Here is a 26,180-nt window from a genome sequence, read left to right as displayed (position 1 = left end):
TGAGAACCAATGCCCTAGTCTACGCAGTGGTGGGCAGGAACTTCACCCCGCCCTACACCCTGATGCCCCGAGTGTGTGACACGTTTATTTCCCCCTCTTCTCAAAGCTTTTACTCTGTGATCAGCACCTCAGCAATATCCCTGGCAGTTAATTTTCATTGAAATGAAAAACATTCATGCCACTCACCCGGTCTTGGCGAAATTGGTCCAGTAAGTCATGACCACGGCACTGAGCATGACGTCGTTCTTGGAGAAGTTACAGGGGAACAGGTCCGTGGGGCCGATCATGGGGATCCCGAACACGTACGGCACCTCGTCGCCGTGCGCCGCGTCGGACCACGCGGGCTTCATCAGGCTCTGGCAGTGGTGGTAGAAGGCGTAGAAGTAGGTGGGCGAGCCGTAGCGGGCGTGCAGGTCGGCCGTCACCACCGAGGGCTCCACCCACTGGTGGTCCGTGAACAGGGCCACCAGGGTCTTGCGCCGGGTCTCCGGGTTGTCCCGGTCGGCCCAGTCCGTGTACATGAACTTGATGGTCTCCCGCAGCGTGTCCTTGCCCTCCGGGTAGCCGTACAGGCTGTCCACGAAGTCGGACACGGAGAAGTCGAAGTCGTTGCCCGAGACGCCGTCCTCCGAGTCCACCACGTTCTCCACGAAGCGCAGCCCCTCGCCCTGGTTGACGCCCAGCATGATGTCGTAGTTGAGGAACTCGCCCTGCTCCATCAGGATCTCGGGGTCGTCCGGGATGACGTCGCCGTCGATGACGGGGCCGAACGCCACGTGGTAGCGGGCCGGCTGGATGTCCTGCTCCACCAGCTCCCGGGAGCTCTTCTTCCTCAGGCAGTCCACCATGTCCAGGGTGTCCAGGACGTTGCAGCCCACCTTCTCGGCCAGCAGACGGGTGTACTTGACGGGCTGGTAGTTCACCGCCCAGCTGGACAACGCGGAGCCACTCTGGATGACGGCTCTGTGGAAGAGACCTGCGCGGGGACAGAGGAACAGAAGAGCAGGTCGTCTTTTATTCTTATCAACGCGTGTTGAGATAAGACAACAGGGCATCAGCGGTGTGACGGTGTTTAGGGGGACATTATTCTGAGCAGCTCTATTAGCCCATTGAGACCTGAAGCCGATTCTACATGTCTCCTAAATCTCAACAGTATTCTGAAAAACGTATGTTTCTATATCAGTGGTGCTCAATCTTTTTCATGTCAAGGACCCCCAAAATGATATGCATTTGGCCGCGGACCCCCATCAAAATATTTTGTTCCAGGGACCCCCGGAAACAAAGATTTGAGTTAAAAATGTTCACTTTAAAAATATATATATTTCAAAGATTTGCACACATTTTCACGATTTTTCAAAAATAGCAGATCTACAAGCTCGTAGCGCGGCACTCGGTGCCGCGCTATGAGCTTGTAGATCTGCTATTTTTGAATAGCCCAAAGTGTAAAATAATGCTTTTTAGCTCAAATCAAAAAATGACACAGTTCCAGGTCTCAATGGGTTAGATACTACAACATAATGACCGTTTCTCATTACACTGGAACACTCCATTGTCACCGACAAAGGGGGAACCCGTCGGCTACAGTTTTGATAAGAATAACAAAGGACAGAGAGAGGGAGCACCTTGTTGCCATGCAGCATTGCAGTTCAATGATGAAATCATGACTGATAATGAATGTGCAGATGGTTCGGTCTATCTGACAGAGAGCAGACAGAAGAGGGACTCGTTTTGTTCTCCCATCTTGTGTTGCTCCATCCAGCTCTATACCCTTTCTCAGTAATGAAGTGTGTGCGTGTGTGTGTGTGTGTGTGTGTGCGTGTGCGTGTGCGTGTGCGTGTCTGTCTGTCAGGAACAGATGCTCTCAGACTAGTTCTACAGGCCTTGTTGCACAGGCACGTGAAAAGCAGCAACAGAAAGCCATACCATCCCCTAGATAAAAAGCGACCCCCCCCGTTTTTCTTAGTACAAAATGCAGCAGAGCAGTGTTTCTACTGTACTTGAATCCAGTCGGGCTAAGGGAGGAACGTATTGTAGCTCTGCTCACAACCCTGTTGATTTGCATCAGCCAAAGCAGCTTGAATTGGGCCTAACCTCAAACAGCACCACAACTATATACTGCAGCGCAGTTATTTTCAGGCGCTTGCACCTGCAATTCAAAGAGCATATGTACATGCACGCACGCATACACCCACCCACCCGCCCGCGCGTGCGCTCACACACACACACACACACACACACTTTTTTTTTTTTTTCCTCGACTGCCTGTATGCTTAAAAGATCGTGAGTCACGTCTACCCTAAGGAATGAAAACTGGACGTTGTGCAGGCATTAGGTGTTAAGGGCGTGCAGCAAGGCATTCTGCCCGGCTGGTTGAGATGGGAGAGACACACGGCTAAGTCTAAGGAGAAGGAAACTAGCCTCAAGTCAACACTATGTGGACAAAATGTGTGGGCGTGAGCGAGTTCATCCAAATATTGTACTTTTACTCCACTGCAATTATTTGAAAACTTTAGTTACTGGTTACTTTGCAGATATAAATGATTACATTATAAAACATACGTAAATCACTTTAACCCTATTTTATACAGAGGCTATTTTCAAACATTTTAGTACTTTTACTTTTGGTGCTTTAAGTACATTTTGATACCAATACTTTTGTACATTTACTCGAGTACATTTTTAATTCCGGACTTTTACTTGTAACAGAGTATTTCTATCTTGCAGTATTGGTACTTTTACTTAAGTAGAGAATTTGAGTACTTTTCCCACCACCGCAAACCTGGAGGTAGACGTTTCAGTATCTGAGAGGAGGAGGGAGGAGGGTAGCGGAGACCCAGAGGATCCAGGAGAACTGGGCCAATCAACTTGCACATTTTCACAGCTGGTTCCATGGACCCCGGGACTGAAAGAGTAGGCTTTCCTTTACTTATTCCCGACCTGCGGATTACTCGCGGCAGACTGCTGTCAGGTGGGTCTTTACCTAAGAGGCAGTGGCTTTGAGGCCAGCAGGTGGCCCTCTGCTCTGATTGGGGGGTTGCTTTGATAGTTAAATAGGTACTTCGATTTTTTTTTTAATACCTTTGTGGCACAAACTGGCCTAGTGAATTGCACCTTAAGAACACACTGCACTGCTGCTACTTTTAACCTACGTACACACCTGCATATTATGACGCTAATATTCAGAAAAAAACATGTATTGCACACCTGCATATGATGCAAAGGTTCTAAAACATAACGTACACACCTGCTACTACACAGGCTATCTGTGTATGTCTTCGTTTTGATTTTGTTTTAGGCCATGGCCAAGGCCCAACCTCATCTCTGAACCTTAACAACATTATTCAGAGCATTGATTCTCAAAGTGGGGTCCGGGGACCCCCAGGGGTCCTTGGGGGGGGGGGTTCCAGGGGGTCCCCAGCGAAATGTGTTAGTATAGCATCACAATCATTTTAACCACTTTAACCTTTTATACTTTGGCTATTCAAAAATAGCAGATATACACGCTCATAGCGCGGCACCGAGTGCCGCGCTATGAGCTTGCATATCTGCTATTTTTGAAAAACCGTGAGCATTTTTGCAAACCTTTGAATATATATATTTTTAAAGCGAACATTTGACACTAAAATCTTTGCTTCTGGGGGGTCCGTGGAACAAATATTTTGACATGGGGGTCCGCGGCCAAATACATGTCATTTTGGGGGTCCTTGACATGAAAAAGTTTGAGAACCACTGATAGAGGAGTATAGGCCTGGCCGCATGGAGGTACAGTAGGGTGGGTTTTGTATGGGTCCCAGCTCGTGTGGGTGTGAAAGGCAATGCGGCTGTGTCGATGTGGCAGCCAAGGACTCTTTGAGAGGAGCTGGACGACGTGGGCACAGCCTTGGAGATCTCTGAGCATTGCAGGATGATAAAGGAGAAGATAACTAGGAGAGGGCAGAGTGAGTGGGAGAGAGAAAGGACAGGAATGTGCTATTCCTCAATACAAAGTAATGTTAGGGGCGGGGACATCGCTGTTGGGAACAACAGGAGAGAACAGATCATGATCGTGATCATGGCAAGGTCTTAGCATGGAGACTGTCTCACATTGTGTCTTAGCGTGGAGACTGTCTCTCTCACATTGTGTCTTAGCGTGGAGACTGTCTCTCTCACATTGTGTTTTAACATTGAGACTGTCTCTCTCACATTGTGTTTTAACATTGAGACTGTCTCTCTCACATTGAGTTTTAACATTGAGACTGTCTCTCTCACATTGTGTTTTAACATTGAGACTGTCTCTCTCACATTGAGTTTTAACATTGAGACTGTCTCTCTCACATTGTGTTTTAACATTGAGACTGTCTCTCTCACATTGTGTTTTAACATTGAGACTGTCTCTCTCACATTGTGTTTTAACATTGAGACTGTCTCTCTCACATTGTGTTTTAACATTGAGACTGTCTCTCTCACATTGTGTTTTAACATTGAGACTGTCTCTCTCACATTGTGTTTTAACATTGAGACTGTCTCTCTCACATTGTGTTTCAACATTGAGACTGTCTCTCTCACATTGTGTTTTAACATTGAGACTGTCTCTCTCACATTGTGTTTTAACATTGAGACTGTCTCTCTCACATTGAGTTTTAACATTGACACTGTCTCTCTCACATTGAGTTTTAACATTGAGACTGTCTCTCTCACATTGTGTTTTAACATTGAGACTGTCTCTCTCACATTGTGTTTTAACATTGAGACTGTCTGTCTCACATTGTGTTTTAACATTGAGACTGTCTCTCTCACATTGTGTTTTAACATTGAGACTGTCTCTCTCACATTGAGTTTTAACATTGAGACTGTCTCTCTCACATTGTGTTTTAACATTGAGACTGTCTCTCTCACATTGTGTTTTAACATTGAGACTGTCTCTCTCACATTGTGTTTTAACATTGAGACTGTCTCTCTCACATTGTGTTTTAACATTGAGACTGTCTCTCTCACATTGTGTTTTAACATTGAGACTGTCTCTCTCACATTGAGTTTTAACATAGAGACTGTCTGTCTCACGTTGGGCCCAATTCACTAAGCTTTTTACGCCCATATTTTGAACGTACCGACATTTGCAAAAATTCCTATGTTAGGTGTCATCAATCAATTTTGTCTGTGAATTTTGCGGGAGGGCCGCTCTTTCTCAAGTCTGCTCAGAGGCATGACTTATGGGACCGAAGCTTGCGTATATGTCATTAGAATGCCTTATTCTTCATACAAACCAATTACAATAGTGCCAAATCTCAAATAAAATGTTCATGTGCCCAATATTTGTCAACACGTATAAAAAGAGCAAAATTACAAATTTGACCGATAGTTTTCTTTTCAGCTGACGCATTTAGAGCTGACTTATTAGCCGTGTTTGCGTGTGGCCACAGAGTTTCGCCTTTTGGACTTTAATGCCAACTCCATATGTCACGCTATTAATTTATGATATTGACCATCACATGAACGCAGTCTTAACCTTGATGAGGACTACTTGCGGATTATACCAGTGTCAGTCTACCGTATGTGGTTTTATGTGGTCTACACATGCTGACATTTAGCATCTTAATCCCATGTACAACATTTTCCCATGTACAACTTTTGTCTTTTTCCCCCTTTTTTTCCCTAGCACCTTAACTAACGTTCATAAGTATTATCTTGCACAGTATACATCTGCTGCTATGCTCATGCACCTTATATCTTATATCAGGTGTAAATATGTAGATCATGTGTTTGTTTTCATTGATTGATCTCATTTCCCCCTCCTTCTTCTTCCCCTTCCCTTTCTTTTTTTTTCTATGGAAATAACAATACGATGGGAACTATGCACGAAAACGAATTTCACTCACTTTTTTGCTTCTGTAAACCTGTAATGTGACCATGAAGCTGAGGATACTGTATAGATACAATCTAGGAGTCGGACAGTGGAGGGTTCGGGATCGTCCAAAGGACAGAATCCCCCCCAGTAATCCAAAAAGCTCTGATAAAAAAAAATATGATATTGGCAGATTCCAGAATAGTCTTTTTTTTTTACCTCGGCAAAGGTGAGTGAGCAATTGTTACTGTAAGTAGAAAGGGCTTATATCCATTCCGAGTTTTATGGCGTGAGGTTTAACTTTGTAAACTAACTTCTTATTCTCTTTACATGTGAGAGAGCTGGCTATTACTTTATTGACGTTCGCTTGTGCTGATCTACAAGTTCATGCGGTGCATCAAGCCGCGTTGCAGTGTTGATTGACTAAAACTAAGACTAAATATACTGACAATTTCGTCAACAAATAAAAACTAGACTAAAATGTTAGGGAGGGACTATAGTGGAGAAGAGATCCAGTAGACTAAAACACAAGTCATTTTATGTTTGGTTGCGTTCGGGTGTGGCACTCTTACAACGCTTGTGAGCTTGTAGATCGTCTATTTTCAGCAACCAAGTGTAAAATCAGGCATTACGACGCCATCAAGGCCTTCCAAAATGCATTGTAGTCAACTAAATCAACTGTAGATTTAGTTGACTATAATCTTATGGTATTTAGTCAACTAAAACTAGACAAAACTAAAACATTTCAGATGACTAAAACATGACTAAAACAATTTGGAATTTTATTCAAAAGACTATGACAAAAACAAAATCAAAATTTGCTGTCAAAATCAACACTGCCGCGTTGTAAGCTTGTAGATCTGTCCATTTTGAGGGGTGGTGAACGTTGTCACGTTTTACTTCTCTGAAGTTATCTCCGCTCCAGACCGGATCAGAAACCTGAAAATGGCATTGATCCATACATGTTCCGGGGCAGTGGCGCTGAGCTGTCTTGAGAGATTATACCTGGTGAAAGACTAGGATGGACTCTCTGTCGAACGTGGGGGAGGAGGGAAACTACAGCAGGTGATCATGGAGTTTTCTAAGCACACGGCGTGGAGAGAGAGACGTGCTCTGTTCTGTTGTGATGGATTTTCTCTTCTCTGCAGGACTGAACCTTGTGCTTTAACCCATTAAAGACCGGGAACGCATCTGTGTCATTTTAAGATTTATTTGGCTTTTCAAAAATAGCAGCTATACAAGCTCATAGCGCGGCACCGAGTCCCGCGCTATGAGCTTGTAGATCAGCTATTTTCAAACAATCATGAACGTTTTTGCAAATCTTTGAATATATATATATATTTTAAAGAATTTTTTCTTTACTCAAATCTTTGCTTCTGGGGGTCCCTGGAACAACATGTTTTGAGATGGGGGTCCGCGGCCAAATACATATAATTTTGGCGGTCCTTGACATGAAAAAAGAATCACTGATATTATAGCAACTTAGGATTTAGAAGACATTTGTAGAATCCCCAGAAGCAAAGATTTGAGTCACAAATGTTCCCTTTGAAATATATATATTCAAAGATTTGCACACATTTTCACGATTTTTCCAAAGAAATCTAAAAATGACACACAGATGCGGTCCCGGTCTTAATGGGTTAAGGTCAGAGAGTATAGAAACAGTGGGCAGTACCCAAGACAATGGGAGGCAGCAAAACGCCAACGGGCGTCTAGACAAGTCTGCCCGGAAACTCAGGAGAAGTACCCTAATGACCACTATATGCTGTGAAAGTTATCATGGCCACGGTTCTGTGGTTTCATTTTGTACGAGTCGAGTCATTCCACCTGTCACGCAAGTGGGCGACTCTAACAAGCAGTACCACTCTGTGGAAACAGTGTTGACAGGGCGACACAACATAACACAGCAAATAGACTAGCAACATTAATGTCGGCAAATGCCAGCAAAGTATAGCGGCAAAGAAAATGTCTCCACTTCTCGGCTGTCTTTTCACGGCTCACAACGCGTTGCAAATCTGATATTTGCATTTAAATAGGTCCTAAGTGGATAATTTGTTGAGCGATTTTCGCTTTTTTTATTTCAGGAAAATCTATTATTCTAAATCTATTATTTCGGAATATCTTGTGAAGAATAATAAATAATGATAATAATATTAATTAACTCACAATTAATGAACTTAAAGTCCTGGTGAAATGTGTTTTTCTGTCATTTTATTTTGCAACCAATCAGAAGGCCCCATCCCTTCAGGCTATAGAACGGCAGATTCTCACTCACTGCAGCTGTGGCCGCAGAGGGATAGTGTTTGTAGCCTGCCGGCTCACGCTGCCCAAGGGAGAGAGAGACGGACAGTGTTAAGCATGTTGGTTACTACCATGCTTATCATAGCCCATCATAGTCACAGAAATTGTTCAGAGTAATTGAAAAACCTGTGAACGTTGGCACCTCAGAAGATCACACTTCTTGAGAAACGTTCTTTCTTCCTGTGATGCCTGCTCGTATTCAGTCATTTCTGGTGATGGCAGATCAGCTTTTGTAGATTTCCAATGAAGAACACACCGTCCTGGCACTAGACAGAGGGAACTAGCCTAAGCAGGGTTGAGGAAATGACTTATAGGGAAGTAAATTGGGCATCACACTTTGTGATGATTGTGATCGAGGTTTCTATGGTTTCTGCAGGAGCAGGAAGAAAGGCCAAACTCGCAAGGCAATCATCGATCCGATGTTGTATACCTGTCACTGTCACTACTTCAAATAACATGTGAGAATTATAAGCCTGGTCAAATTATTCAAACTTTTTTTTCAGTTTTGGACAGTCACAGTAAGTGTGCACTTTTGGAGTATCAGCTGATAACAGCTGATGCTATACTTAAAAGTAATGACAAAGAAATTAAGTAAACGTAGTGGGTGAAAAGTATAATATTTGTCTTGAAAATGCAGAGGAGTATATGAAAAAAGTAAAATGGACTTTGTGGTATATTTGCAGCACATTTATGGACAATTAATCGATTAATTACTTACTGATAATTAGTCTACAATTAGGCATGAATTGGGCATTAGGGGCGAAGCACCCCTAAAGGTCTGACCCTAAAAATGCTCCTGATATTTACATTAGCAAACACGCAAGCTTTAACTATTCTATTTGCCGTCCTTTTTAATTGCGACCGTAGGTCGCATTTACTATAGAAACCTGCTCCAGGTGTCCCTCCGTCACACACGTCCCGTCACACTTTTGCCTCCGTCACACACGTCCCGTCACACTTTTGCCCTGCTCATATCTCCGCACCCGTTGCCCCGATCCATGCCAGATTTTGCACACACACTCCTTACCTGCCAAACTACACCCTCCAAGGACCCCCGGACCTCCAGGGACCCCCAGCTGCCTCGGGGACCCCCAAGTGTAAAAAATGAGCACATGTGGACAAATTACCAAATGACCACCCCAACGGGGCTGCTCACGGGGCATTCCCGGGGACCACCCACTCCTGGTGCTCCAGAACGGATGCAAAAGTGGTGGCGCCCCCAGTGGAGGACCCCCTGCCACTGCAGCTCACATAAAATGCCGTAACTCGGGCTAGGAGCGTCCGGGAGAGCCGCGGCCGGTACCTATTCGTCCGCCAAGGCAACGCGGACACCCCACCCCTAATTTCTCACATGGCCCTCTTCTAGCGCCACCTTCAGGCCGCTTTTCACAACACATTTTTGCCCACTACTCCTACAGTTTTGCCCCTAAAAACACGCAAATTGCTACACACTACACAGTATGTGTACACTCATGTCATCAACATGCCTGCCACCACATTTCTTAGACCACCAAACAAAACTATACATTGCCCACACAACTAGGAACCAATCGCCGTTACAGCCCTCTTCTGTATACATGTGACCTACGGTCGCTTATCTCCCGATTAGGGAGTCTTACTGGTTGTATTGTGTGTGTGTGTGTGTGTGTGTGTGTGTGTGTGCGTGCGCGCACACGTGCACGTGCGTGCGTGTGATTTGGAGGTTGTGCTGGGAGTGTTTTGAGGATACAAACAATCTTGCTTAGGGCCACCAAAGTCGTAGGGCCGGCCCTGGTGATCCTGATAGCATTATTGCGGACGCATGCGCTGTTGCCCACTACAGACGAACACCAAAACTCTCGCCCCAAAACAGTCACCTCATTAAACTATGCCTAAACCTAACCTTATTCCTAAACGTAACCTTGGTAAAACTAATAACATGGCTAACCGTAAACTTATTTCTAACCTTATCCTCAGTAAAACAAATACAGGAATACAAGAACCGCTGGTACACGAAAAGAAATGGGGGCGATGGTGTTTTGGGGCGAGTTTTCCGGTTTTATATCGACGGCACCACGGCTTGAAGTCAGGGACGTGCACAGATAGACTCTAGGTGGTGCTAGAGCACCTGCCCTTTGCCCTCTTGACCAGAAGTGCCCTTTTGAAAAAAAGAAAAAAAGTGTACTGCAGGGGTCTTCAACAGGGGGTCCTCAGAGTTACTACAGGGGGTTCCACCAAATCTTTATGTGATATGATTTTTCTTTTTACCATAACCACTCGAAACCTAGCATCCCTTTTCTGAGGAGAACTTTAGCCAAAAATAGCAGATCTACAAGCCCACAACGCCTCGCGCTACGAGGCGTTGTGGGCTTGTAGATCGGCTATTTTTGGCAAAGAGGTATAGGTGTAGAGGGAAAAAAGAGCAGACCAAGTAAACAAAAAAAAGTATAATTTACTTGAGCACCTGCCCCTCAAAATGTCTGTGCACGCCACTGCCTGAACAGACAACGTCACACTGATAGAGAACCAGTATGCGTGCGCAGGCCGGCACGAAATGAACCCCACCGCTCATGAGATGCAATGTAAAAGTGGTCACAGCCTCCCGTGTAAAAATACATCCCATCAAACTTTATTACATTTATCTCCCAGTGTGGAGGAAGAATGCTTAGGATTTTTTACTGTCATCTCTCGCTCTTGAAATATATATTTCTTAGTTTCTGTTTCAAGATTTGTGCCGTTAAAATGTGTATTACGCAAGATTGTAGTTTGGCTATTGTCAAATAGTCTATGTATATAGGATTCAAGTGGTAAAACTGGTCGCTTCTTTGGGGGCTTTTTTCATAGACCCTGGCCGCATTTTTCTCTCGCACTATCTGGCAACACAGGCTGCAAGCGGGCTCTTTAAAGACGCACTGAAGTGACATTTTCGGACATTTTATTTTGAAGGTTCAGCCTGAAACGCCGGCTCAACGACTCTAAACCAATCAGAAGGTCCCATCCCTTCAGGCTATGGGACGTTGGATCTCAATCACTTCAGCCGTGGGCAACACGGCTAGTGTTTGTTTACAAGTGAGAGAGAGACGGCCAGTGAAGCGCGTTTGCTACTACCTGGCTTAGTTCTAACCTATAATGTTTTCAGATACATATTTTAGTGTGCAGATGAAGTTTAAAATGAGTAATACACTCATCTTCAATGAGATTCAAAACGGAGTATCTCTGTAATTAAAATCAGCTGTGTTTGAAGAACGTGCAGCTATGGGAATCAAACAGGTGCACGTAATCAAGATTCTTTTATATTCATGAAGGCTGTCTGATGTCATCACGCAGCACGTTTTCGTTTACAGGAAGTAATTAAGATTGGCTTTTTAGGGGCTTTAGATATAAAAATACACAAAAATGGGTTTTTTTCATTTTTTTGGGCATCTATTGTTAGGTGTGCCCATATGATGACCACGGATATGCTCTAAAAGTGTGAAAAACATATTTTTCATTTCACTACACCTTTAAAGACGCACTGCAGTGACATTTTTGGTCATTCTATTTTGAAGGTTCAGTCTAAAACGTCGGCTCAACCGACTCTAAACCAATCAGAAGGTCCCATCCCTTCAGGCTATGGGACGTTGGATCTCAATCACTTCAGCCAGTGAAGCACGTTTGCTACTACCTGGCTTATTTCTAACCTATAATGTTTTCAGATACATATTTTAGTGTGCAGATGAAGATTAAAATGAGTAATACACTCATCTTCAATGAGATTCAAAACGGAGTATCTCTGTAATTAAAATCAGCTGTGTTTGAAGAACGTGCAGCTATGGGAATCAAATCAAACAGGTGCATGTAATCAAGATTAATTTATATTCATGAAGGCTGCGTTATGTCATCACACAGCACGTTTTCGTTTACAGGAAGTAATTAAGATTGGCTTTTTAGGGACTTTAGATATAAAAATACACAATTTTTTTTTTTTTTTCATTTTTTTGGGCATCTATTTTTAGGTATGCCCATATGATGACCACGGATATGCTCTAAAAGTGTGAAAAACATATTTTTCATTTCACTACACCTTTAAATGCTCCAGCTCTTCCCCCTCCCCCCCTGCTGCTGACAGGGTGTTTGATACAGGCTCTGTTTGTTTGGAACTAGTAAACAGTCAAACAAACAACTCTTAATGTAATGTTCCTCCTCATTGAAGTGTGGAGTATATCATTATGTGTCAGTAATGCTTACTGAGTCACAGTGTGACAGTTTGAAGGAGAAGTTGTTGTTGTTTCTAAATGAGAGGATGTGTTTATCAGCAGGTGAGCTAATGGCTGCCTGCTAACAGTTAGCTGCTTAGCATTAGCTTGTGTAGCCTCTATGCAATATACAGGCTCTATGTAGCTCTGCTCCATAGCTTTAGAAGCACTGGTGGAAACGAACTAAGTACATTTACAGTACTTAAGTAGTTTACTTAAGTACATGTTTGAGGTATTTGTACTTTACTTGAGTATATCCAACTTCCAATACTTTTACTTCTACTCCACTACATCTCAGAGGCAAATAGGCTATTGTACTTTTACTCCACTGCAATTATTTGAAAACTTAAGTTAGTTACTTTTCAGATACAAATTATTATATTATGAAACATACATTAACCACTTCAGCCCTATTTTATACCTGAGCTATTTTCAAACATTTTAGTATTTTTACATTTTGATACTTTAAGTATATTTTGATGCCAATACTTTTGTACTTTTACTCAAGTAAATTTTGAATTCTGGACTTTTACTTGTAACGGAGTACTTCTATTTTGCAGTATTGGTACTTTTACTTAAGTAAAGAATTTGAGTACTTTTTCCACCCCTGTTCAGAAGGAGTTCTGCTTAATCAACACACATAATCCCCACCTGTCTCCTGTACAGACTACCTTCAGAGGAGGGTCTCTTCCTAGAGCAGTGTTTTTCAACCCTTTTCATATCAAGGTCCATCATTTATCAGACATTTGAGCCACAGAACCACCTTTTGATGAGATTTAGACTCTCAGACCCAAAACGTATAATATGTTGTTGTCGTTGGATGAGATTTTGTCCACAATTCCATCCATGCTGTATTGATGTTGGTACTAATAGGAGAGATAACAGACTAACGTTGATAAAATAACAATTCTTCTACATTCTCTAATTGTGTGACTTCTTGTTTATTAAGTAATGCAGATGTTTAACAATGATTTAACTCTTGAGACACTCTCAAGAGATAAAGATCTAATAAGGGTCCATTTGGTTACCAACTCTCGGTCTTTTAGCTGGGGACCACCTGGAACCCCCTCAAGGACCACTGGTGCTCCCCGGACCACTGGTCGAGAACCACCGTCCTAGTGGGACCAGAGGCGTGACCGACCGCACGACACAGAGTTGGACGATGTGGCGCCGATACATGGAAGAAGACAGCTCAAGGTAGGAATCTATCTATCAGGGACGTGCACAGATATACTCTAGGTGGCGCTAGAGCGTCTGCCCTTTGCCCTCTTGACCAGAAGTGCCCTTTTGAAAAAAAAGAAAAAAGACCTTTTTTTTTTTTTCCAGTTTACAGCAGGGGTCTTCAACAGGGGGTCCGGGACCCCTAGGGGGTCCTCAGAGTTACTACAGGGGGTCCGCCAAATGATTTTTCTTTTTACCATAACCACTCGAAACCTAGCATCAGTTTTCTGAGGAGAACTTTAGCCAGAAATAGCAGATCTACAAGCCCACAACGCCTCGCGCTGCGAGGCGTTGTTGGCTTGTAGATCTGCTATTTTTGGCAAAGAGGTATAGGTGTAGAGGGAAAAAAGAGCAGACCAAGTAAACAAAAAAAAGCATAATTTAGCACATGGGATATTATATATTTGAAAATTGCCGGTCTACAAGCTCACAACGCTTCGCGACCCATTGTGAGCTTGTAGATCTGCTATTTACAAATAAATCTTGAGGGGGAAAAAGTGCAAAATGTGGAATATTTTTGACACACACATATTTGTTAGGGGCTCCCTGGCACAAATTATAATTTCAGATGGGGGACTGTGGAAAAATACATGAACATGTTTGAGAACCACTGGTTTAAACAACAATCAAAACATTTGGAAACAAGCCCAAATATCAACTACATTTTAGAAAGAAGCCGCTTATAATAAGCAGACATGGCAACACTGCCATGCTGTTTCAACGTTTGTTGTTGGAGATCCCACCCACATAGAACCTCCCCTGCCACAAGGAGGGGCAGTGCACCAAAAGCATTATGGTCATTGTAGTAATAAGCAGTCCAGTCAAAACCTAGTCAAACACACAGATTTCATTATTTTTCTGGCCATAGGGTGCAAATTTTAAATTGTGCTACTGTTATCTACTACAAATACTATTACCATTGAGTGATTGCAGTTTCTTCCAGGGGTGAAATGCTCCTTTAAGGCAGCAGCAGCCCATGACGCATCTATTGTTCTGGGGGGGGGATTCGGATGACAAAACAAGTCATCCGAGTCATCTTGTCTCGAGTCGAGTCGAGTCGAGTCGGGAGTCATTTAGTCCAAGGGCCAAGGCAGATTTTGGTACCACCTAAAGTGGCCGTACATTTTTTGTATTTTTGTATTCCTACATGTCTCTAGTTTATATTTTGGTATGATACATCTTCCAATTCAGTAGCTTAATGACAGTAATCACTCTAAACCGGCTAATGTATCCGGTAGGAGACACAAAGTAGAATCTTTGTGTCTTCTACCGGAAATACACCCGGGCATCAAATTATTGCGACAAAAAACAAAATATATCCATGTATTCAAGGCTTCATGGGGTGTGCAATTGACAGAAAATAAACATTTTTTGGGTGAACTCCTCCTTTAAGTTTCCCAGGGGGACTCTCTACCCATTCAGCTATGACCACCCTAGACCGAAGGAGGGTCAACTTTTACAAGCATATGGAAAGCAGTCTTTTTGCAAACACCAAAAATCTGAGAAGTTATCAATTGCACAGTTTTGGAGGTAAAAATCCATATTACGTTTTCCTTAGAAAAAGTACAGTGGGTATGAAATGACCATGTACAATAAAATAGTAGTCATTATATGTTTTGTGTTTATCAATCGGCCTGTGGAGAAGTGTATAATGCACAACAATCATGTTGTCACTATAGAGACACATTATCACTCACATGCTTTGTTTATGTTTTATTAATGATTTTTTATCTGGGGGAAAAAAAGCTGCATTTTATGTTTTTTTTTAAGTGAGACCAGACTTACTGACAATGGTGTTGAACTAAGACGTGCCCGCCAAATTACAACTTCCTTCAGTCAGTTGGACAGGACAAAAGAGGAGGTGGAATTACTGTCTTACACAAAACAGCTCGCTTGTACGCACGTCAACTGAGGCCATTTTTCTCATCCTTTGAATGTCTTTTGAACTCAAGGCTGAAATTACAGTAGCCTACTTATCTTTACTCTGCGAAGACCACCAAAGCTTCTATCACATTTTTATCAGATTCCAGTGAACTGGTATTATTCTATTGTTGTCACTAGATATGACAGGATCAATTTAAATGGAGATTTGCAGACATTCGTACAGTATAAACAAAAAAAGCTGATGCCAAATCTATTGAATTCTTACACACTTGACAGCTTTGAGCTAATTCAACTCATTAAAGGCTGTGCTGTCACAAAAGGTTACACATCTTAAATCCTCTTCAGTATCTAACATCTGACCATCTGACCATTTCTGCATGTTGTTTGATACTATTTTGACTGTAAAGGAAATTATAGTGTGAAAGTAGTTTTGGCAAAAAAAAAAAACGCCATATATTGTACTGTATACTTTGTTACAGGAAGTATAGCAGAGCTACACGTTCACCACGCCTCACTACGCGTTGTGAGCTTGTAGATCTGCTATTTTTGAAATTGTGTGGTTTTATTTTTGGGGCGGTGTAGCCGCCCCCTATAAGTGAGTTTTGGACACCGACCAAAAAATTTGTATACCCCCTAACCCTTCCATTGTTAATGCAAATCGATACTTTTGCAAAGTCAGCCAATCACATTACAGCTAGTGTCATCACCACTAACTGTAATGTGATTGGCTGACTTTGCAAATTCAGGACTGTGATTGGCTAGCGAAACACATGACACATGTGCAACCCTATGAATAGCAGTATGGACTTTAAAAAAAGTAATGTTGTGATGACCACACACCGCCCACTTCACACTGGGTGTGATTTTTACATTTTCAAGTTGTTCTGATCCACGTACTGTATATTGAACACTGTGTTCGCTTATAGAAACGGTGGATGCCTTCAACAATATGATGCTATAAACAGCATGGCTCCACTCAAGGTTAAAAGGAGGTCGTTTGCGACAACATCTCCGTAGTTAAACCCCTCTGTTAAAAAGCTTAAGAGAAAGTTCAGGTTGGAGAAGGAAAGACAGTGGAGAAAAAGTAAATTACAGGAAGACTGTGGCATTTACAAGGACGTGATAGCTGACTAATAAGACGGTACGTGCAGCACGAAAAACCCATTTGTCTAAGATCATTAGTGAGAATGCTGGCAAGGCCAGAATATTGTTTTCGACCATCAACCAGCTGCTAAATCCTGTCGCCTCCGATGACATTCTCTCACAAGCCTCACATGTGAGGAGGACTTTGCTGAATTTGGCAATGATGCAATCACAGCCATTGCATCAGTGTACCCTAGGGCTGGGAGATATGACTTAAAATCAATAATTAATCATTATTATCACAATTATTTCAAACGGTTGCCTGAATGACGATTAATGAACGATTCTTTTTTTTCTCCTACGTGAATAGTGTGAGCTTGTAGGGCTGCTATTTTCACTTCTTTTGCACGTCCACCATTGTATCTCAAGATTCAAGAAGTTTTTATTTGTCACTGACTTATACAGGTACAAGTAGGGAAATGTTGTTGGGACTTTCTAAACGTAGAATAGAATGACAATATAATATTTCCAATATACAGTGATAGGGATATGCACTAATACTTAGGGACTTGACTTAGACAGGCACAGTAACATATCATGATAGCAGCGTTTCCGTGTGCAGTCAATTTCTGAGCAAAAACAGCGATGTTCACCCAAACGTTCAAAGTGACTATGTGTACTAAATTTCTGATGAAAAACAGCAATGTTCACCCAAAAGTGCAAAGTGACCATTTGCAGATGTACAAAGCAACAGGATATTTTTTTTTGCAAGTGTCGCGTATATATATACAGTATATATATACAGTATATATATATAGCATGCATGAGCAGCATTTCTCAAACAAGAACAAGTGATCAAGCACAGAGACAGTGTCGTACACAGTTATTGTCTTATATTTTCCTTTTTTGTTGTAATACAACGTACTTCTCTATTACCACACATGAGCAAGATTAAGTCGGTTATAGCTGTCGCTTTCATATATTTTCAGTGTACAGTGCACCCCTAAATTAGGGATTCTGAGGCAGAAGTTTACAAGATTGTAGCCGATAGTAACTCAAGTTTTTGACAGTGTTTCAACTTTCAAACTCTGTCTTGACAATCATCAATACTGTACATCTCTAGAGTCAGGCTTTGCCTTTTTTCCAAATGCATATAAAACAGTAATAAATCAATTGCTGAAGAAACCGGCTTTATATAGTGAGACTCTAACCAATAGACCAATATCCAATCTCCCTTTTATAGATACTCTAAAAGGTGGATTCTGACAAGATTCTGTAAAAGTTTCGGTGAAGTTCTAATCACAGTACAGAGACTGCTCTCACTCCAATTGTCAGTGATCTTAGACCAATAAGGTTGGATTATTGGAGATTACTATCAAAACCCAAAAGAATGTTGATGATGCTGCATTTATTAATTATGCCCCTAATCTGTGGAATACATTACCTCAAGATATCAGGGAAGAAAAGCTTGGTAAACATTTTTAACCACCAGCTGAAAACATATCTCTTCAATCTTTTAATTATAATTTCATAAGCTGATTTTATTGTATTGAACAATGCTTTGGTTTTAGTTTTTACTCTCCGCCAGGAGAGTATTGTTATCACTGCGTTTTCACTTTCTAAACATGACACACCGATTGGTCAAGCCTCACGTGACACGTGAAATACTGTGATCTGATTGGCTAGTGACGCCACCGGGCCTATATATACATGGCATCACTCTGACAGTGTCTCCGCCACTGTCAGAGTGAGGTAAGACGGGAACCATGAAATGGCTGCATTGCTGATACATAATTGGCAGATAGGACAGATAGGACATTTATATAGACAGGAGGGATATGACATAGGACACTTATACAGACAGGAGGGATAGGACACTCACACAGACAGAACGGAAGAGGACACTTACCCAGACAGGTTGGATAGGACACTTACATATACAAGAGGGATAGCGACCTATAAATACATGTGTCACTGTGATAAGCCAGATTCCAATACCGAAAATCCGGCCACTAGCTCACTCCCAGACCTTCGAACCGGAAGTAGTCAAGTAGTCGCGGTCCAATTGTTCCTATCTGTCTTATTGGACAGATAGGACAGATAGGACACTTATATAGACAGGAGGGATATGACACTTACATAGACAGGACGGATAGGACAGGAGGGATAGGACACTTACACAGAATGAACGGAAGAGGACACTTACCCAGACAGGATGGATAGGACACTTACATATACAAGAGGGATAGCGACCTTCGCGACCTTCGAACCAACACAAGTCTTCTGGCGGAGAGTTGTGCTCCGAGGAGCACTTTTTCTAGTTTTTAATTATTATTATTATTTTTGTATTATTTTTTATTTTAATACATAATATAGCTATTGTTGTAATAAAATATAGCTGATTATAACTTACACATTTTTTTTATTTATCAAAATAAAGAATGCATGGTTTGCCACCTTTTATAGGATATTATGCATACAGTACTGTACATACTGTACTGTATTGACATTGGCATACGTTAGCATACGATACAATACGCCAATATATTACTTATATCGAGAACATAACAAACATTACATTATGCACACGTTCCTGTGGTCAACAATTAGTACTTTATTTACATATTTGAATAGAGAACGGGCTGCTCCAGTTGATAGGAGTCAGCATGTCCATTTGAAGAAATATGCAAGCACTCCTCCAATGTTTTCCTCCAGATCAACTTCCTGTTTTCCCTTGGTAAAAAGAGAAAAGCCTCTATCAAACCGTGGTAAAGTTTAGACAGTAATTTGGTTGCTTTCTGATTGTCTGAGTGCTTTCTTTATTACAGAGGTTCCTCCAGCGTTTGCTGTGTCACCCGAATAAAAACGTCTTAATTGCAAAAATCGAAAGAATTGTGAGCTAGGTACATCGTATTTTTCCTGAATCTATTTAAATGAGAGCAGCGCTCCATTTTCATACGAGGTAGCAAATATTAGAATGCCTTTTTTCTTGCCTTCTGTTTGAAGACATTGTCAGTAAATAAAGAAGGCAGTGCTGTGTTCACATACACAGCAGGAGGAGAGGGTGAAAGAAGCTTATTCCAGTTCACAAACTTATGAGCACAGAGTGAAATAGAAATGGGTTTGCTTGTTATTTTTCAGAGTTTTTTCATTCTCCCCACACAGTAAAGGGCATAATTCAAATCCAAAGGTAATACATCATTGTTTACTATTCTAGCCCACGCACAGGATTTATTAACCCATTGCTTCAGCGGCCTTTACTGTAATTATGCTGCTCAGTAGTATAGTTTCATACTACACCAAGCCCACCTGACTCAAGTGGGAGATATAGTACACCTTCTACGCACTCTGGGGACTTTATCACCACAAATAAAAGAGCATAAAGATGGGATCTTAAAAACGTTGCTATCTTACGACTGTTATGTTGTATCGCTTGCAAAAAAGCGGAGATGTTTGTCGTGCACTTGCGTGACAAGGTGGACTGACTGAGTGGGTCTTAAAATACAAACTGGAACCACCGAACCGTGGCCATGATAACTTTCCGAGTATTATTCCAGCAGGCTGTGCGTTGACTTGACAGTTATAAATAAATAAAACTGAACTCCCACAATTTACAACGAGGCATTCGTCAGAATCCGAGCAGCGTACTGTTCACGCCAAGTAGGAACTGGGACGTTTCCAACTCCTGAGTGGGAAAGATCCCCTTAAAAGTCTTAATGTTGACATCTCTGATATGCACGGTGACATCATGTAAACGCATTGTGAAAGGTTTGAACGAGAAATATAAGTGCGCTTTACACTTTTAAACAGACTTTCAAGTAGAAATAGAGTGGGGTATGGTTAAAGCGGCATTCCAACACTTATTTGAATGAATACAACATTATACAGATGTGCCACTTCAAAACTTCACACGTTACTGTTCTTTCCCTGAAAGTGCCCTGAGAATGCATTTTTTCCTCCCTTTTCTGCCCTTAAAAATGCACTGTTTTGCCCCTGAAAAGAAGTTGTCACTACACACCCCCGTTTTTCCCTTCAACAGACATCCATATACATGAGAACAAAAGAATGTGTGTTGAAGAAGGTGTCAGACTCATTATGAGGCGAAAGGTGATTTGAAGAGGTCGTTGACCAGTTGCTCAAATTAATTAGCATCATAAAAGCACATCTGTATATATATATATATATATATATATATATTTTTTTTTAACACATTCGGTGCCAGAGTTTTATTAAAACAGGGTACGTTTAGTGCCAGCGATCTTACCGTTTGCAACGCTGCGCTGTTTAGAGCTGTAGACTCCAGGACGAGCACCCGGATGTAAACAATGGATGCGTGTACGATGGTGGATGGTCCAGGCTAACGCCTGGAACAATAAAATCTCTCACGCGAGCCGCCATTGCATAGTGATCGCGCACCGAAAATGCATGGCTCGTTTTCACCACTGTAAAAAGTTAAGGAGATCCGGAGGTTTTTTTATCAAGGAGATAGAATGGGAGCGGACGGAAGCCAGGTTTTTTGGCACGGTGATCCATCTGTCCCTTCCATTTAAGAGGCACCGTGGGTGATTCCAAAGTTGCGCTAAAACCTGGGAGCTGACCAGTACAACCACAGTCTTATACTGTTGGACACTAAGCAGCTCCACTGGAGCACTTGGGGGCTCAGTGCCTTGCTCAAGGGCACTTCAGCGGCGTTTGGGAGGGGAGGGGTCTATTTTCTTGTGACCTCAACAACCACTTGAATACTCTGAGGTGCAGGGGTACCAGATTTACATCTTGGTAAAACCGGATATTGTCTTCTTGTGCATGCCTGCACAGATAGGCATGTATAGAGCTCAAAGCTGCCATATATTATTCAGTTTAACCATCATTTAGCAACAAAACTACACTTTCTTCTTTGCCTGTTTATTATTATTACATGTTGATATTGAATTTACTGACATCCTCTCTGGAGACTTAGCATTCGTGTATCAATGATTTCCTGCGAAACAGGCAGAGCCCTTGTCATATCAGTGCTTTGCGTAGCTAAATCAAAGTGAGAAATTATAATTATAATATATATATATTTTTTCCATTATTTGTTTTGATACATCTCCAACTGCACATTTACCCTTGGGTACTAATACAGGAACATTGGAACTTGAAACATAATTTACTTAATTATTAAATAAAAGTGAGTGAGTGAGTGTGGTCTTCCAATGCCATTTCTCTAAATTACTTATTGTTTTGGGGAGCTTTAAAATGTGCATTGCCCTCTACAATTAGGCAACCTGATGTTGTAATTAGGCTCTATGCACAGCAGCCATATTATCACTTCCTTCACAGGTGTTACCAATGATACTAATGAAGGCTCTGTTCCATTTAGTCTAGCACAGTGGTTTCCACGACCCCCATAACCTGTAAGGGGGCATTTGGAAGAGGGTGTAACAGAGTGTTTCCAGTGAGCCAACATGCACAATACCAGCACCCTGACTCTGTTTGACCAGAATGGAACAGAGCCTTCATTAGTATCATTGGTAACACCTGTGAATGTCTTCATAATATGGCTGCTGTGAATAGAGCCTATGGAGAGGTGTCAGTCACCGTCATGATTTGTTTGCTCTATTTTCATGAGGTGGTGAGCTTATACAATTGTACAAGCGTAGTAAACACATTTGACTAGTCAGTTCTAAACCATATCAAAAGCATCGATCTTTCCCCTCAACCGCCCCAGCAAATACAATCCCCCCCCCCCAAACTGATTTCTGGCAACCCCTGGGAAACTTCCCAGTTCACACTTGGCATAAACACACCATTACAAAGTGCAAGGTCAGAGTACGTGCCAGGAACCCTAGCCAAACCAACAGAGTAAGTGGCTGAGCAATTCAGAGAGCTACTTAAAAACAAGTACTGTATGAGCCACAAAGCTAACGAACTAGGATATATACAGACATCGAACCTAGCGTCTCTCTGAATAACATACTGTACTCAGCATCTGGGAAAACATTACATCTACGCACGTATATTATTTACTAGCCTTCCACCTTAGCCACAGGCAGGGCCATGCAACTATTAACTCTACCCAAGCAGATGCGGTGCAACTGCACATGATGAAGCACTGCTTTGCTCAGAAGCTTTCACAAAGACGAGAATTAAACGGAGCAATACTGCATCCTGTTTGTAATAAACAGAAAATGATACATTATGACAGACCAGCTACATTACCCGAAAACATCTCCGTGAGAATTTTGTGTGTGTGTGTGTGTGTGTGCGTGTGCGTGTGCGTGCGCGCGCGTGCGTGCGTGCGCTTGTGTGTGTGTGCGTGTGTGTGTTGTGGTGGTGTTTTTTTTTTTTTTATGAACAAATGTCGTCTCAATGGCACTCTATCCCAAGTAGATTATATTCAGGTTGCAGCACAGTATGAGGGAAATTCACAATGACTTTTCGCCACAAGGAATGGATCCAGAATAATGAACACCATCTCCTGTGGAATAATTGCAATTCAGCTCCCTGTATTGACGTAGAAAGGAGGTCCCCATGAAGTGTTTCTGTCTTGGGTGGGTACGCCTCTGGCTTGCCCTCTTAGTCTAGTCTACTGCATTACTAAAATCATCTGCCCCTCCCAATTCATATTCTCAATTTTATTATGGACAATAGGCTCTGTGCATAACTGTAGTCTCGGGTTTCCAGAAGGTGGCATGCCTGTTAACCGTTCCGGTTCCTTTTCCCGCTGGCTTCGTTTGATTGCCTCGGAAGCAGGTTCGACCCATTAAGACCTGGAACGCATCTGTGTCACTTCAGATTTCTTTGGCTATTCAAAAATAGCAGATCTACAAGCTCATAGCGCGGCACCGAGTGCCGCGCTATGAGCTTGTGGATCTGCTATTTTTGTAAGATCGTGAAAATTTGTGCAAATCTTTGAATATATATATATATATTTTTTTTTTAAGCGTTAGGATTTAGAAAACATTTTTTGAATCGGCTTCGGGTCTTAACGGGTTAAACCGGAAACACATTATGAAGGTTGTCATATGGGCACAGAGCCTAGTTACAATAGTCTACTATTGACTGTGTTTCTGTAGTAGCTCAGAGGGTTAGAACATGGCCACTGGCCCTTGCAGCCGGCTCATTGGCCTTGTGGTTAGAGCGTCTGGCCTGAGATTGGGAGGTCAAGGATCAATCCCCGCCCGAGGGTTGGATTAGAGATAAATCCGTGAAACATACTAGCGTCATGTTCAGGGAGGGGAGGGGAGGGGTTACTTGTACATGAAGCTGCCTCATGCTACGGAAACAGAACGATAGACTCCTGACCCATGGGGTCACATGTCTCGGGAACAGTTGGTTCCCAAGGCTGCATACTTAACTAACCCTGGCAAAGTCACGGGCTCCATTCCCAGTGGGGGAATACCGAAAATGTACACGGACGCAGTACTTCAAGGCAGTTTAGACAGAAGCTGGGATGGCACGTTAATGTGTTCTTAGGTCTGGTTGTGGCTCCCTATTGCAAAATGGCAAAGAAATTAAAATAAAATAACTAATAGCTAAAATAATTTTTGTTGTTTTTTATTTTCCTATCCTTTTCAGTCGCCTCTCCTGGCAGATGCCTTGAAGATTTTCCAAACATTTACAACAAATATCGTGAAATAATAAATAATAGTGAAACTAGATCACAATAGCTCACAACGCTCACAGTAGCTCACAATGCATGCGCTGAGCTTGTAGGTTGGCTATTTTCACTATTATTTAAAATGGGGGTTAAGCGGTTAATTCATAAGGTGATTTTGCCCTTCCTAGAAATGTAGTGGAGTCAAAAGTACAATATTTGTCTTTGAAATGTGGTGGAGTGAAAGTCATTGAAAGTATCCAAAAAACATTCAAGTCGAGTACTAATTTTCTTTCCTTAAATATAGTACTCAAGTAAATGTACTTAGTTACTGTCCACCACTGGTCATACATCATTATGAAACTCGCTAGTGGCGCTCCATACAGATACATACATCCATAGCACAGAGACATACAGCTCCATACACTAGCACAGAGACACACAGGAGCGCCCAGACTCGGCTTGTGGTATTTCCGTGGCAAAGTGGGTGGCTGTGTTTATGTCTTTGTGTTTATGAGGTAAACAGCCAACTTAAGTGCCAGATATATCACTTCGATAGTCTTAATCAAAGGCAACGGGGGGCTTATTTTTCCCTGGCGAAGATGAAGTGTTTATTTACGGAGCCATTTGCATTTATTTGTTTGCGAGTAGTAAGTGGGATAAATGCGTCTGGGGGAGTGAACTGTGAAATGTGTCTATGGTGAGTGCGTTTACTTGTGTCTGCCATCTTTCTTTGCATTCACACGTGTGAATGAATGTGTGCGCAGTATGTGAATATTGTGAGTATTACCGCCATGTGTATATAATGTTACCTTTTTATGTATCGGTGTGTACACATGCCTTTGTGTACTCACTTGCGTGTGTGTGTGTGTGTGTGTGTGTGTGTGTGTGTGTTCATGTATACTGTATTCCATCGGTTCTCAAAATATAGGGTCCGGGGACCCCCAGGGGTACCTTGAGGGGTTTCCATGAGGTCCCCAGCCAAATCCCTGATAGTCAGGAGCCAAAAAGGATCCTTACAAGTCTGTAACTCCCGAGAGTGTACAAATGTACACAATGTGTACCTGAAACGGGTGCATTCGGTCCCAATTTGCACACTCTCGGAGTTATGAGGGTCCATGGACTAAATGCCCACCAAACTGGGGGACCTTTGAACGAGTGAAAACCACCCGCCGTATGCTAGCTTTAGCTTGCGCGCCACAGTCATGCATGGCTGTCCCTTCATATCCTTCATACGGCGTAAGTCGGGGAGCGTCGGGGGTCAGCAGCGCGCGGTGGGCCAGCTGAGCCGGGCCCTGTGGTTGTCCATCTCCGCAGGACGGCGGCGGCCCATAGCGCCGTCTTTCCCGGGGAGAGGAAGCAGATGTCAAGGATTTCAACCCCACTTGAAAGCATTAGAGGAGAGGGGCGGCTGAGAGATGAAAGATGTCCCCCCGGAGGTAGGGGGTGGGGGGGTGGGGGGTGGGGGGGGGGCATAATCCTTCCATCCCTCCCCCCTTCCTCCTCCTCCTCCCCGGGCCCCCCTCCCCTCCTCACCTCCTTCTTTAGTGCTATTGCTCTTCGTCGTGATCAGATTGCGACCCAGTCATGGTGTGCGTGTGTGTGTGTGTGTGTGTGTGTGTGTGCGTGCGTGCACGTTCGGGGGAGTCTATCCTGAATACCAATGCCGCTTGGCCCACAGGCCACATCTACTTTCTAAATGGTTTTGATCAGAAGTTGCCGCAGGAAAAAACATTTGTCCGCTGTCACCGAGGCTATTTTGAGGGACAGATATCAAATCATTTCGGCTGTAATCGACAAGGACAGAGGGGGGGGGGGGGGATTGCGGCCCCGGCCCGGCGCGGGCTCGGCCCCGGCCGCGCGCTCCTCTTTCCGTATATATACACGCGTCCCTCAGATCATGGCCAGATGCCCAAACGGCTGGAGTTCTATAGGGTGGGTTGACACATGAGGATTTATCTCAGGCTTTGGGGGCCGATGAGGGGGAAGAGGAATGCAGTTTATTGTTTACGGGGGAAACCGATAAATCCAGCGCACACGAGCTGTCACCGTGCCAATAAATATGTATTGGAGAGTG

General features: G+C 42.8%; 1 protein-coding gene across 1 annotated transcript in view; it reads right to left on the bottom strand.

The window, feature by feature from the left end:
- nlgn3a (neuroligin 3a) overlaps positions 1-26,180 on the bottom strand; it is a 200,806-nt gene that overhangs the window by 13,436 nt on the left and 161,190 nt on the right. Inside the window, exon 4 of the mRNA XM_084085976.1 lies at positions 187-976. Coding sequence (XP_083942102.1) covers positions 187-976 — 790 coding nt within the window. The remainder of the gene's footprint in view (positions 1-186; positions 977-26,180) is intronic.

The sequence above is a fragment of the Gymnoscopelus microlampas genome (genome assembly GCF_963454915.1).
Source record: "Gymnoscopelus microlampas genome assembly, chromosome: 18".
Classification (NCBI taxonomy): Eukaryota; Metazoa; Chordata; class Actinopteri; order Myctophiformes; family Myctophidae; genus Gymnoscopelus; species Gymnoscopelus microlampas.
The sequence above is the reverse complement of the archived record's forward strand: the minus strand, read 5'-3'. Positions and strand labels throughout refer to the sequence as shown.